The 15,141-nt window shown below is 39.2% G+C and overlaps 1 protein-coding gene across 5 annotated transcripts in view; it reads right to left on the bottom strand.

Annotated features, from left to right (window-relative positions):
• The window catches only part of Slc4a8 (solute carrier family 4 member 8), a 106,073-nt gene that overhangs the window by 50,131 nt on the left and 40,801 nt on the right, over positions 1–15,141 (bottom strand). For all 5 annotated transcript variants that reach the window (XR_002388888.2, XR_015446966.1, XR_015446967.1 and 2 more), the window contains exons 11-14: positions 15,001–15,101; positions 4,376–4,550; positions 3,221–3,354; positions 1,937–2,182 (exon numbers count right to left, since the gene is read on the bottom strand). Coding sequence is in view for 2 of the 5 variants with exons in the window: in XM_021243063.2 (XP_021098722.1) it covers positions 1,937–2,182; positions 3,221–3,354; positions 4,376–4,550; positions 15,001–15,101 (656 nt within the window). In the remaining 3 variants the exon portion in view is untranslated. The remainder of the gene's footprint in view (positions 1–1,936; positions 2,183–3,220; positions 3,355–4,375; positions 4,551–15,000; positions 15,102–15,141) is intronic.

Genomic DNA, 15,141 nt, shown 5'->3' with positions numbered 1-15,141 from the left:
TTCCTTGTGCTGTACTGGCTATCATCTTGTGTCTACTTTTTAATTGAGTTGTCTGTTAATGAGCTGAAGAGTTCTTTATATATTCTGGTCATAGGTTATATGCATTATAAATATGGTCTATTTAAGGACTACTTCTCATTTTCTTAATGATGTCATTTAAAGTTCTAAATTTTGATGGAATCTCATTTATCAATTTTTTTCTTTTATACATCATGTTTTTTATATCCAAGGAAATACTTGCCTACCCTAAATTCATAAACATTTTCCCTTATAATTTCTTCTTAAAGTTTTATAGTTTTAGTCTTTCATATTTAGGTTCATAGATCCTTTCAAATTATTGTCATGTATGGAAATAAAGGGTTGAGGTTAACTTTTTATATACGGACACCAGGTGCCATTTGCTGAAAACACTATCTTTTCCTCTGCTCTTGAATTGAGTTTATGCTCTAGAAAATGTTAATGTTAAACAATCTTTCAAAACTCAGTGGACCATATATGTGTGGTTCTATTTCTAGATTCTCTGTTTTATTCCAATGATCTATATGTCTTTCCTTATACCAACACTACCTTGATTACTGTAGCTTTAGAGGAAGTCTTAAAATTAGATACTAAATGTCTTCCAACACTGTTTTCTTTTTCTTTTTACTTTACTAGGCCCGTTGTACTCCTACATAACATATTAAACATATTAAATTTCAATATCCAATTCTTCATTTATAGCAGGTATACATAGATCCGAATTTTTATATATACCTTGTGTTTTCTAATCCTGCTAAATTCAAATACAAGTTCTAGGGGCTCCTAGAGATTTCTTAGTATTTTCTCTGCAGATGATCATTTCATCTACATACAAAGATTTTACTTCTACCTTGCCAATCCTATCCTAATTGTGTCATTTTATTGCCAGACTATTTTGCATTGGGCCTATGTTTCAAAGCTTAATGGACAGAAGAAGAGTAGGCATATCTGCCCTTGTTCCCCAACTTAGGGAGAAAGCATTGTATCTTCTCCATTCATATAAGGCATTTTTCCTAGAAGTATGGAGTACATGTCTTTTATCTGCTGAGAAGGTTCTGTTCTACTTCTAGTCTCCTGATAGCTTTTACCATCAACAGCTGTAGAATTTAGTCCAATACTTTTTCTCCAACTACTGACAGGATCAGATGGCTTTTTCCTTTCCCCTGTTAAAATGATGGCTTTTAGGGGTGGATATTCCAATGCTGAACCAACACTGCCATCTCTATAATAAAACCATTTTCTACATACTGCCAAAAAAAAAAAAAAAAAAAGAAAGAAAAACACTTAGAATTTTTTTTGAGACAGGGTCTCACTAAATAGGTAAATTGAACTTGTGGATTTTCCTTCTTCAGCCTCCTAGAGCTCTGGGATTACAGATGTGCATTATCATATCTGGCTGAAACATAGAATCTTCAGTAAAAATCCAGGAAACATAGATGTTTGTAAATCTTTGTGATACAGTGGGAGAGACTCCTGATCTAAAAGGAATTATTAATCTATTTTACCTAGTGTTCCTAAGAGTTACCTGTATATTTTCACAGAAAAGCCACACTCTCTTTGATAACATAGCCTAGGGGCTCATAAGTCCTTGCAAAAAGTAGTTCTTCCCAATAACAAACTCAAATCCCCCATTTGCAGTCAGTTTTTGTCTCAATGCCTAGAAGCAAATGAAAGATCTGGAAAGCATTTCTCAATTCTCCTCTGGATTTTACTCTCAGCCCATCCCCAGTCATCACTTCTGATTGTTCTCCTCTGGCAGCCCTCCAGGCCTCCTTGTCCGCATCTGAGCTCTGTTTTCCAGAAGGCTGAGACTCTTCCTAAGCACTGCCTGGCACACTGAATCAGCCATTCCATTTGGGCCCTTTGCTCCATTCAAAAAGAGAAGAAAAACAGAAGGATAAGCAGAAAACACACTTACTAATAGAGGCTAAGATGGTCCAGCTGGCTGTGCATGTGGATGGGATAGGTCTCTGCCAGGTGAATCAGCTTTTCTATTGCTTCATAGATAAAAATAATACATATCAGGGAGGCAAATGCTTCTTCAGTGAAGCGGGTAATGTAGCAGACAAGGGAACTGGCATCAGTTGCCACAAGCACAATACAGAGGAAGGCGGTCCATAGTCCAATACAAGCTCGCAGGGAGAGGTATGAAAGGGCATAGTCTCTGAAACAAGAACAAAATTCATCAAAACGTGTGAATGGATGGTGCTAAGAAACAGCCAAATGTGGTTGATTCATTTCATGTTTTCCATACCGGCACTGCACCCCAGTTTATCCCTAATTCTGATTACACTTATATTCCTAAATAATGCTCTAAGACAGTCAGGTTAAAGATTTGCCTCACTGGGAGCCAGGCGTGGTGGCACATGCACTCAGGAGGCTGAGGCAGGGGGATGGCCATGAGTTCAAGATCAGACTGGGCTATGTAATGAGTTGAAGGCTAGTCTGAACTATAGTAAGACCCTGTCTCAATAAATAAATAGATAAATAAATAAATAAATAAAAGATTTCCCAAGTGCTCTTTGCCATACCAAATATGTAGAAAGTGGAGAATGGATCATCTCATACACATTTCTGCCATTCCTAGCCAATGTAATTAAGATCTTGTTTGCGCACGAAGAAAAAAGGTCTGGTTCTAGTACCATGTGCTCCTTCTTTTAATACAAACTGGAAAAAAGGTTTTATAGGAAAAGTAAGGAACCCAGGGCATTCCTGAGCTGCCATATGAAAGAGGGATAGCAGGCCAAATTAAAAATTGACTCGAAATGGATATGAAGACAGAAATTAGCAAGGGAAAATATTTTGAACATTAAAGTCAAGACTTCAATGATGGCTTAGGAACATTAGTCAAAAACCTCTTTAAAAATGGGAGATCTGGTTGGACATGGTGGCACATGCCTATAATCCCAGCACTGAAAGGCTTAAGCAGGAGGATTGCCACGGATTTGAGGCCAGCCTGGGCTACACTGTGGGTTCAAGGCCAGCCTGAACTACATAGTAAGACCCTGTCTCAAAAAAAGATCTGCCATTATATGTACGGTGCTACCTGGGGATAGGATAACAGACCAAATGATGTTCTTCCTTCAGGTTTCCTACGATCTAGAATATTTTCTTGCTTGTATACTTGCATAAGTCTCTGGCATTCAATTCTGGCAGCACAATAACCACATCTAGTTAGTTTTCAGGAAAATAAATCTCTTACTTGCAAAATTTGAACAAAATCTTCTCAAACACAAGAACTGGCCCAGTACTTCCCAGGATGGTAAGAGCCTGTCCTGCAAACAAGGAATATGCGATCCCAGTCATGGAGGCTCCAAACAAGGATTCAATTGCACTCTGAGAAGGAAAGAAACCAAAGAATCTAAGGCCCATCAGTAACGAGTAATGTTGACTTACATATACTCCTGACTTAGTTTTCAGTGCCTTGATAGTCATTTGCTTGTGTTTCTTCTTAGCAAGAGTGATGTGTACATACCATCTAATACTCTTGTAAACAGAAACCTCCTTAATAATTCAGGTGCCAAAATCCATTTGCATATGATTTCTCAACCAAATTCTGTTCTTCAGTGACTCAATTCAGTATTTGAAAATACATAAAAAGTACATTGATGCTGTTCAAACTATAAGCTGTCAGACAGAGTCACTTTAAATCTTATTTTCAAATTGCATCAATATATTCATATAGGGCCAGGGATTTAGCTCAGTGGCACTGCACCTGCCTTGCAAGCACAAGGTCCTGAGTTCGATCCCCTGTACCAAATATATTTATATATATATATATTCTCATATATTTTCCATTCTTGGGGCAATGAACAATTCAACTGGCCATCTAGCACTCAAAGTGACATTCCAGGGGAAGAGAGTTCTGTTTAAAGGGAGAAATGTGCTGCTCTTTCATAGGAAGTCAGAAGATGGAGTAATTCAGGAGAAGGAATTCAACCTCCACAGCCCTAGGCCAGGTAATTTCCCACCAATGGATCTGGCTCCCACTACCATATTTTAATTCCTTTTTGGAACCATTAAGAGTGGTTGCTGGGAGCCATGTGCTATAGATCACTATGGCCTAACTCCCCTGCTCCTGTGGAAGGCGTGGTGAGACAAGGCCTGGCCAAAAAAAAGACTACCGCAGGGGATTTAGCTCAGTCGTTCCGCCACCTGCCTCAAAAGCACAAGGACCTGAGTTCGATCCCCTGGTACCGAAAAAAAAAAGTTTCCACCTGGCCTCAGCTATATAAACTTTATTGTCATCTTTGTCTTCTTTGTCTTATTCTTTAAGTTTCTTAATCTCTCACCATCGTTTCTCACTCCATAAACCTTTCAGCCACATGGGCCGTGACAAGTGGTTAAAAGTTCTTACTATGCGTCCCTCGGTGGCTTCTCCAAGCAATCCCCCAAAGGTGATGACAGGTGACATGCAGGCACAGTATAGGAACAGAAAAGAGGCTAGACACTGTAAGCTGAGCGCATCTCGGTAGTCGCTCCAGTACCAAGGGGCCTTCCGCTTGATGTCCAGCACCAAGCCCCCAAACAGCCTGTGGAAACACAACAGACAGGCCTCTAATGCAGTTCCTCATTCACAAAGGCACATGATCAGCACACATAGGAAAGCTTTTCAAATGTGCCCTGTACTAAGGTAGTATTTTAGCTTCAATTTGACCCCAAGTATGAGAGATCTCTTTGGGGTCAGCATATTCTATTTGCAATCAAGGATGTGGCTTATAGTACCTGTGAATGACTTATCCTGAGAATAAAAAGAATTTAGGTATGCATATTACCCATTTTTTAAAAAAATGTTCAAAAACTTAGGATAGAAAGTATCAGTCTGAAACTTCAAATTCTGAGCTGTTAGGAGGAAATATGTCAGACTAACTTAAAGTATTAAAATTGTTAGTTTTATTAAATATTTTCCAGATAAAAAGTCATTATCATAGGTACTTTCTTACTCTGAACAATCACCTACTTTGCTATTGGGAAATTAGCTTAACAGTTCATTCATGCAATTGACAAGTAGTAGCAGATATATGGTACCAGGTCTACTCCAGGTACTGGAGGTGAACAGTAAGACAAACAAAGCCCTTGCGCTCCCAAACCAACAGTACAGTTTGGGAGAGAGGCAGTGCTGTGAGGGTGCTATGGGATCACAGGACAGGGAGGGGCCTTTTAGCAGGGACTCAAAGGATGGACCTGGAAAGAGCCAGATGAGGCAGGGGGCTAGCATGGGTGACACCTATGAGGTGAGAGTGTATGCTGGGGTCAGGGTGCTAGAACAGAAGTGACTGCATAACACAGTGCAAGGGGCAAATACCAACACACAAGGCTGGGTGGAGAAGCTGATTCACAAAGGGCCTTGAAAATGGTAAAAGAACTAGAACTTTGTTTGAACAGCAAGCCAAATTACTGAAGGGCAGTAAACAGCAAAGCAACATAACCAAACATGCATTCTAGTAGTGTGATAAGAGGAGTGGAGATTGAGATGAAGAAAGGGGACAGACTCCAATGCTGATCAGGAGGTAGAAACAACAGGACTCTGTGGCAGCAGTTCAGAGCCCTCTTGCCTTCCCACGGATGAGAGAGATGAAGAGTAAGACACTCACACTGTGGAGGAACTAGGTTCCCAGATTCAGCCATTTTTTCTAAGAATGGACTCACTGAACCAGGGCGAAAAACTGCCAACTGAGTAACAAAAAAGCCACTTCGCATTCTGCAGGACACATCATCTGGTTTGTTCTACAAATTAACAGCATAGAGTAAAATGAAAGGAAGAGGGGCTATTATAGAATGGCAGCATAATAACCAAACCTCAATTGAATGCTGTATCAAACAAATGAACTCTAAAGAGATATTGCTATCACAAAAAAACAGTAATATGGACTGAGCATTAGATGATTTAAAGAATGATCATTAATTCTGTTAGACTTGACGATGCCATAATTATTTTTAAATGTCCTTACTAATCAAGGTATATACTGAGAGGTATTTATAGGAAGAATGATATGATGTCACTGATTGGGCTTAAAATAATCTAGAAAACATAAAAACAAATGGGAAGAAATAGATGAAATAAGATTTGCAAAATATTGGTAACAGTTGACAAGTACTTGGGGGTTCACTTAACTATTCTCATGTGTGTGTGTGTGTGTGTGTGTGTGTGCACGTGTGTGTGCACGTGTGTGTTTGAAAATTTCTATAATAAAAAGCAAAAACAAAAAACAAGTTACTCTTTCATGGAAGGAGGCTTAGCCAGCTCCTTCTTTCCTTACCTCATAGGAATCAGAGACGTATGATGAGGTCTGGGAGCAGGGGAGAACGCTCACACATATCTTTCTCCACTCAAATGCTTTTTCATTTAGCTAAATACAGTGGGTGCCAGGTGGACCCAGGGAAGACACTGTTCTACCTTACCCTCTTATTCCTTTCCTCTGGTTTTGGAGGATATAGCTGGGATTCACCTTTCCTCTACTTATAGCAGAAACTTCAAAATCAGGGTGTGGGCTATAGGAGAGAGGCAACGCTAGGCTTGTGACCTGCTTTATTTTTAGCCTTTCTGGCAAACCCAGCTTAGGAAAAGAAGCTATCTACAGGGTCTAACCTAGATTATAAGAGCTCAGCCTCAGGGTTTGGGAACAAGACTCCCATTAATAATAAATTTGCACTTTGTCTTGTTCTCTCTACTAGATAAACAGCCCTCCAAGGACCTAACAACAGGCAGCAGTGATTAGTCTGAACAAGATTCAAGTGTTGCTGGGTCCTTAGACACTACAGCATCCTATTTCCTGATGAATAGTAAGTACCTCCTCATCACAAGTAACTTTCCTCTGAAGGACATTGTTCTGGAAAAAGAATCTCTTCTGTATCCTACTGAGGCCACCTGCCATGCCGCCATAATTCTCTATCCCTTGACACTGGAGTCATCTTTAGTGAGGAGTGTCAGTGAGCAACAGGCAAAAGATTTATGGGAATGGATTTATGAAAAGATATAGAGAAGGAAGACACCTGTTTGCCTAGCAGTGATTAAAAAAGGAGAGAAGGAGATCTGGAGCTCATATTGATAGTATAACTGTAAATAATAAGATAATTTCTGAATACTATTTATGTAGTCAGTCTCATACCCCATTCCTGCATAAAATCAGATCATAACTGTACTTCTACCATAGATATTAATCAGGCATGGATGGTTGTCTCATATTTGAAACTTCCTTTCCCTTTCAACACTGTCCTTGATGTTCAAGTATTTGGGGAACAGGAGGCACACAGGGATATAAATTTAAGCTCCATGCAAGAAAGGACTTACCCACGTAGAGGGTCATAGGTTCTAGAGCACTGGCTTAGGGAGCCCTTCCCTAGAGGGCTTTAGGGACAGGCCAGCCATCCATTTGTCTGGTGTGCTTTGGAAGAAACCACTTGAAGTGTATTGTGTGCATGTGTGTGGGGGTCATCAAGGTAGCAACTCCTGATTCTTTTTTTCATTAACCCTTTCCAAAAATCAGCATCCCTAAAAAAGGATATAAATCAGCCCTGGAAAATTCCTCTCCAGAGTATTCTCCTTGAGACAGAGCTTCTGGACTAGGTAGACTCTAGTCATACTTTCTTCTTTGCTATGTATGGCATTCCTGCTTGCATCAGCATCAAGGAGGTTCAAGACACTGTCTTGGCCTTGCCTTGGAAGGTCAGAACTTTATCTCATTTCCTGTCTTCCCATCCTCAGACACTTCTTTATCCAACAAAAATAATATACCATAAGGTTCCAAGTTTTGCCTCAAGGTTGTGTAGAGCAGATTTTGCATTCAAAGAAACACAACGAATGTTTTGAATAATTATAAAACCCAGGCTTTTAGACTATACAGCCCAGGAAGGTCCAAACACTTCTGCAATGTCCAGCTGCAGATTCTCATTTGCCTTTCACATCATTTGAAATAGGAAAGGGGCCTAGAATGGTGATCTCTGATACAGCACTAGGTTACCTGGCCTAAGAGGCTACAATGGGGGTAGGTCACATGTCTTGAGATTGTTTACTAAGGTCTTGAGAAAAACATCAGAAGCTCAGGAAGGGGACTACCAAGTAGAAGGAAGCTCTGAGCTCAGAGCTTTTTTTTAGCTTTGTTTGGACACTTTGTTTGGAGAAGCCTCTGGAATTGGTCCAGAGGCTTCTGACACGACACTATGAGAGAACTTCAAACCCATTTGAATGTATGAATTAAGGTAGTCAGGGTTTTTGTCTTTGTTTTGTTTGTCTGTTTATTTGGCTTTTTGAGACAAGGTCTCATGACTTAGTTCAGCCTGGCTTAGAACTCATACTATGTAGCTCAGGCTAGCCTCAGGCCCGCAGGGATCCTCTTGCCTCAACCTTCCAAGTGCTGGGATTACAGGCATGCACCACCACACTCGGCAGTATTTTGGGTTTGTGATTAAGCGTGTGATTAAAAAAAAAAGCAGCACCTTTTGAGGGCCGAGGAACAAGCTCTGTGGTTCAGCCACCTGCCTTGCAAACACAAGGTCCAGAGTTTGATCCCCAGTACCAAAAAAAAGCATGTGGTAGTCCTGACAATATGGGATTTACTTTGGGAACATCAAGCACCATTTCTGAGATCTTATGATTTTTTAGATCCAGTCTAATGGTCTTTCATCCCCTCACCATGTAGAATTTATTATAAGCATGATTATATTATAGTTCATTGTGTTTCCTTTGGCTCTGGAAGAAAGCTGAACTCTCACCTTTGCACAGATATCCATTTGAAGAAAACCCTGTTGTTATTAATCTACAGTTTCAAACTCTAAGTCCTAGATTGTAGATACCCTTTAAATCAAAAATATAAATCTTGGGGCTGGGGATTTAGCTCATTTGTGCCCCTGCCTGCCTTGCAAGCACAAGGTCCTGAGTTCGATCTCCAGTAACAAATCTTAATTCTGAAGTATTATCAAATCCATACTCTAGACCCTTTGTAGGAGTAGGGGTAGAGGACTCTTTGGGGACAGTCTCAGACCTGAAGCCACTGTCAGGAGAAGCTTTTCTTTTACTATCTAAAAGCATCAGGGCCCCACCTATTCAGACCTCTCTCAACTTTAAGGAAGATGTTTAACGTTCACTCTTTAAGGCTGCTCCCTCTTTGCAGAGATCCCTTTGATTTGAAGGCTCCTCCTTTTTGCCAATTCTCCCTCCCAGAGTAGTTATCGTCTCTAATCCTCAAACACGTTCCTCTAACCAAAAAACATAATCCCCTATCCCAATGCTGCCAGTGAAGAGACATTCTCTCCTGTTTCTATGTCTCCTCTTCCTGACTTCTTTCTGAAATTTTCCAAGAGTGGAAAAATAATTTATCTTCCCAATTAAAAATAAGAATAATCTGAGTTTCCATTGGTTAGAAAACTGAGAACAAGAGTAAAGAAAGGAGCCTCAAGCAAGGAGAAGAAAAGAAGGTAAAAGTATGGAAGTAGAGAACATAAAAGCTTCTTTCCATGATCCACGTCCTCCTCTGAGAATCTCTATCCAGCAGATCCTCTGTAGACACAATACAATATATACAGCCAGAGCCATAGTTTCAACCTTCTCCCATAATCTCTAGGCACCATTTGATGTCACATCAATGCCAAATATCCTTTGACCACCTTCTTACCTGGGAAGTAAAACCTTCTGGTCTGGAGATCCGCTACCTTACCTACAATAAGGGACACTACTTCCTTAGATATCTGTCCTTAAAATACTGACCTCGAAGGGCAGATTGTCTATTTGAGACCCACACATCTAAGACAGTACCTATCTTCCTACCCTACAAGGGAGTTTCTTAATCTCAAATGATTACCCAACATTTATCCCATATCTAGTCCATTCCATGCTAAAAATACTCATTCATTCATCAGATATTAAGTGCCCACTCTGTGTAGGTACTAGAATATAATGGAGTCTCTGTTCTTTTGGAGCAAACAGTCTAACAACAGTCTAGCAGGAAACACAATGAATCAAGCAATAGCAATGAAGTATGATAAGATCTATTGTGATGGTAGGGAGAGGGGAGGACCAGAAATCAATACTGTGTACTATTAGACCACTGTGTAATGAAAATAGAAATCAATGACCAACGAAGTTCAGAAAAGGTAAATGCTCCTGGAAAATTAACAACATACTCCTAAACTCCTAAACAACCAGTAGGTCACAGAAGAGATCAAAGAAGAAATTTTAAAATTTCTGGAAGTTGATGACAGTGACTGTACAATTCAACAAAACATCTGGGACATTATGAAAGCAGTTCTAAGAGGAAAATTCATCACCACCATTGCTCACATTAGGAAAATAGAGCAAGCCCAAATAAATAACCTCATGAGAAATCTTAAGATACTTGAGAAACAATGGCAAAGCAGCCCCAAAATGAAATTAAGGAGGGAAATTACAAAGATAAAAGTGGAAATCGATGAAATTGAGATTAAAAAAGAGTACAAAAAATCAATAAATCAAAGAACTGGTTCTTCAAAAGAATAAATAAAATAGATAAGCCGTTAGCCAGACTCAGCAAAAGACTCAAATTAATGCAATTAGAAATGAAAAAGGTCAAAATCATAACAGATACTGTTGAAATCCAGACTATAGTAACTACTTTGAAAAATTATAGTACAACAAATTAGCAAAATCTGAAGAAATGGACAGATTCCTAGACACATATAAAACCAAAACTAATCCAAGAAAACATAAATATGCTTAACTACCCAATAACAAGCAATGAAACTGACACAGTAATAAAGAATCTACTAACTAAAAAAAGCCTAGAACCTGATGGAGTCATGTCTGAATTCTACTAAACTTTTAAAGGTGTTATAGCATCAATATTCCTCAAGCTCTTCAAAGAAATTGAAAGGGATAGAGTGTTCCCAAATTTATTTATGGAAGCCAGTATCATCCTGATCCCAAAACCAAATAAAGCCCCAACTAAAAAAGAAAACTATACGCCAATTTCCTTAATGAACACTGATGCAAATATCTTAAATAAGATATTAGCAAATAGAGCTGGTGTGATCGCATACATTTGTAATCCTACTACTCAGGAGACTGAGACAGGAAGATCGCATGAGCTCGAGGCAAGCCTGAATACATAGTGAGACCTTGTCTCATAAAACAAAAACAACAACAATAACAAAAAGATATTAGCAAATAGAATACAGCACATTATCAAAAAGATCATACATAATGACCAAGGAGGTCTCATCTCAGAGATGCAAAGATGGTTCGACATAAGTAAGTCAGTAAATGTAATACATCAAATAAAAAGGACCAAGGCAAAAACCATGCGATCATATCAACACATACAGAAAAAGCTTTTGACAAAACCAACACCCTTTCATGATAAAAACTCAGAAGAAAATAGGTATAGAAGGACCATACCTGAATACACAGTGGACCCTTTACTTAAACGAACTCAATTGCTTCCTTAGAGCTGGTTGTAACTCAAATTAGTTGTAAGTCAATACAGCTTAGATCTGGATGTTTACCTGGGTACACACTATAGATAACAAGAGGCAGATGAATCTTCCATTAATCTAATTAACCCAAGTTGTTCGTATGTCAGGCCAGTCATAACTTGAAGGTCCACTGTAATAAGGGCTATTTATTTATTTATTTATTTTGGTACCGGGATTGAACTCGGGACCTTGGGCTGGGACCTTGGGCTTGCGAGGCAGGTGGTGGAACCACTGAGCTAAATCCCTGGCCCAAGGGCTATTTATGACAAACCAATAGTCAACATCATACTAAGTGGGGAAAAACTAAAGGCATTCCCCCTAAAATCAGGAACAACACAACACAGTACTTGAAACATTAACCAGAGCAATGAGGCAAGAGAAAGAAATAAAAGGGATACATATAGGAATGGAAAAACTCAAATTATCATTATTTGCAGATGACATGATACTCTACATAGAAGACCCAAAAGACTCCACCAAAAAACTCTTTGAATTAATAACCAACTTCAGCAATGTTGCATGATACACAAAAATCATTAGCATTTGTGCACACCAATAATGAACTCAATGAGAAGGAAATTATGAAAACAGTATCATTCACAGCAACTTCAAGAAAAGTGAAACATCTAGGAATTAACCTAAGTAAGGACGTGAAAGACCCCTACAAAGAAAACTACCATACTCTGAAGAAAGAGGTTGAAGAGGACATCAGATAATGGAAAGGTGTCCCCTGATCCTGGATAGGCAGAACCAATATTGTCAAAATGGCCATACTCCCAAATCTGTCATACAGATTCAATGCAGTCACAATCAAAATACCAATGGAATACTTTACAAAACTAGAGAAAACAATGCTAAAATTTATATGGAACCAGAAGAGACCCAGAATAGCAAAAGCAATTTTGGGCAAGAAGAGCAAAGCAGGAGGCATAGCAATACCTGACTTCAAGCTATTACACAAAGCAATAGTGATTAAAACAGCATGGTGCCAGGTGTGGTGGTGTACACCTGTAATCCTAGCCCTTGGGCCATGGCAGGAAGACTGCCATGAGTTTAAGGCTAGTCTGGGCTACATGGTGAGTTCAAGGCTAGCCTGAACTGCACAGTGAGACCCTGTCTCAAAAAACAAAACAAACAAACAAAAAAAACCCCAGCATGGTACTGTAACAAAAACAGATACATGGGGCCGAGGATTTAGCTCAGTTGTTCCTCCGCCTGCCTCCCAAGTGCAAGATCCTGCGTTGGATCCCCCCATCCCCACCCCGCCACGCTCCCGGTACCAAAAAAAACAAAACAAAACAAAAGCAGACACATGGATCAATGGAACAGAATCGAGGATACAGAAACTTGTCCAAACACATTTAACTATTTGATCTTTGACAATGGGACCAAAGGCATATGTTGGAGGGAAGACAGCCTATTCAACAAAGGGTGCTGGTTATCTGTTTGCAGAAGTTTGAAACTGAACCCTTATCTCTCACCATATACTAAACTAAAATTAAAATGGATCAAAGGTCTAAACACTAAAACAGAAACATTAAACCTACTGGAAGATAAAATAGGTAAAACATCTGAAGACATAGGTGTAGGAAAGGATTTTCTAAACACAACCTCAATCACTCAAGAAATAGCAGCAAAAATAAACAACTGGGATTATATCAGGCTAAAAAGCTTCTGTACAGCAAAAGAATCATCAATAAACAGCCAGCCTACAGAATGGGAAAAAAATTTTGGTAGCTACTCCTCAGACAGCAGACTAAAATCTAGAATATACAAAGGATTCAAAAAAATTAAACCACCTAAAATTAAAGACACAGTCAAGAAATGGGGAAAAGAAATGAACAGACACTTCATAAAGAAAGAAATACAAATGGTTAACAAATATATGAAAAAAAGAGCCAGGGATTTAGCTCAGTGGTTCCGGCGCCTGCCTCACAAGCTCAAGGTCCCCAGTTCGATCCCTAGTACCAAAAAAAAAAGAAGAAAGACCAGCTGACCATGAAATGACCTCTGTTAGTCAAAAGCTTCTGCAAATTCAGAACAAATTAATTCAAAAGAAACACTTCCTGCACTCAAAGAAATATATGAAAAAATATTAAATGTCGCTGGCCATTAGAAAAATACAAATTAAAACAATGCTAAGGGCTGGGGATTTAGCTCAGTGGTGCCACCTCCTGCCTCGCAAGCACAGGGTCTCAAGTTTAATTCCTGGTACCAAAACCAAAAAACAATGCTAAGATTCTAACCTACTCCAGAAAGAATGGCAATCATTAAGAAATCAAATAATAACAAATGCTGTCATGGCCATAGTGAAAAAGGAACCCTCCTTCACTGTTGGTGGGAAACTAAACTACAGGCATTATGGAAATCCGTATGGCAATTTCTCAAAGAACTGAAATTAGAAATTCCATATGACCCAGCTATTCCCCTGCTAGGTATCTTCCCCAAAGAGCTTAGGTCATCATACTACAGTGATACATGCATACCAATGTTTATAGCAGCATAATCCATCATAGATAAATCCTGGAAGCAGCCTGTATACCACTCAATAGGTAAGTGGGTAAAGAAAATTTGGTATCTATACATAATAGAATACTACGCGGCTATAAAGAATGATGAATTTAACACATTTGTAGGAAAATGGATGCACCTGGCAAATATACTGTTGAGTGAAATAAACCAAACACACAAGCTTAAATACCACATGGTATCTCTCATTTGAGCAAGGCAAAGTACAAGCAAAGAGAACATTAAAGGATGGATAGAAGGAGACAAGAGGATAGATCTCTTGCAATAGGAAAGTAGTCCAAGGGAACAAGGGTGAGGGGTGAGAAGGAGGGAAGAGGGAAATAAATAGAATAAATATGTCATGTACAGGAACCTAATAACCCCAATCAATGTAAGGATTATATGCCAAAACATGAGCTAAGATTAATAATACTGTTATTCAACACAAATGAAATTCAACAAGAATGAAAAATGAGATGGGGAACTGGAGGAGGAGGGAGGGCAAGGAGGGGAGGTGAAGGAGGTGAAAGAGAGAGAGAGAGAGAGAGAGAGAGATGCTGTGATATATACATGTAACCACTCTCTAAAACTACATGAACTGCAAACATGTACAAGTAAAATTAAAAGAAAAAGAAATCAATGCTGTGACATTACTTAGCAGGAACACCTAATTTCAAGTATAGAGACTACTAGAAGGGTTTCCAAAGGAAGTGACACCTAAGCTGGGACAAAGGATAAGTGAAGTTGTTCAGGGGGGAGAGAAGTGAGAGAATGTTTAAATCAGAGGGAACAATGTGTGGGAAGGGCTGGAGGTGACAGAAAATGATACATGGTCCGGGGAACTCGAATGAATGAATACAGTATTTGATGTATTCATAAAACACAGTCAGTGGTTCCATTTAATAAGTTATTCCCAGACAATAAAGTCCCAATTGAGGGAAAAAGGTAAAAAACAAAGAAGATGCCTCATTCCTTTATACAACTTCTGCCCGATATGCAGCATTAGCTGTGAAATGTCCCAGGACTTACCGCCCAGTACGTTGAAGTTCTGGCCCACTATGACCCCCATGTGGTTCTGGTTCTATGTGGCAAACATTTCCATTTGGAACCCCAGGCATTTTCCTCTTCTCCTTTTAACAAAAGACCACAAAATTAGTAAAGTCAGCATCT

Source organism: Heterocephalus glaber, unplaced genomic scaffold, assembly GCF_053883595.1.
Source record: "Heterocephalus glaber isolate CG9 unplaced genomic scaffold, H.glaber_assembly_v1.0 deba00001733, whole genome shotgun sequence".
Lineage (NCBI taxonomy): Eukaryota > Metazoa > Chordata > Mammalia > Rodentia > Bathyergidae > Heterocephalus > Heterocephalus glaber.
This window is presented reverse-complemented; position numbering and strand designations above follow the sequence as displayed.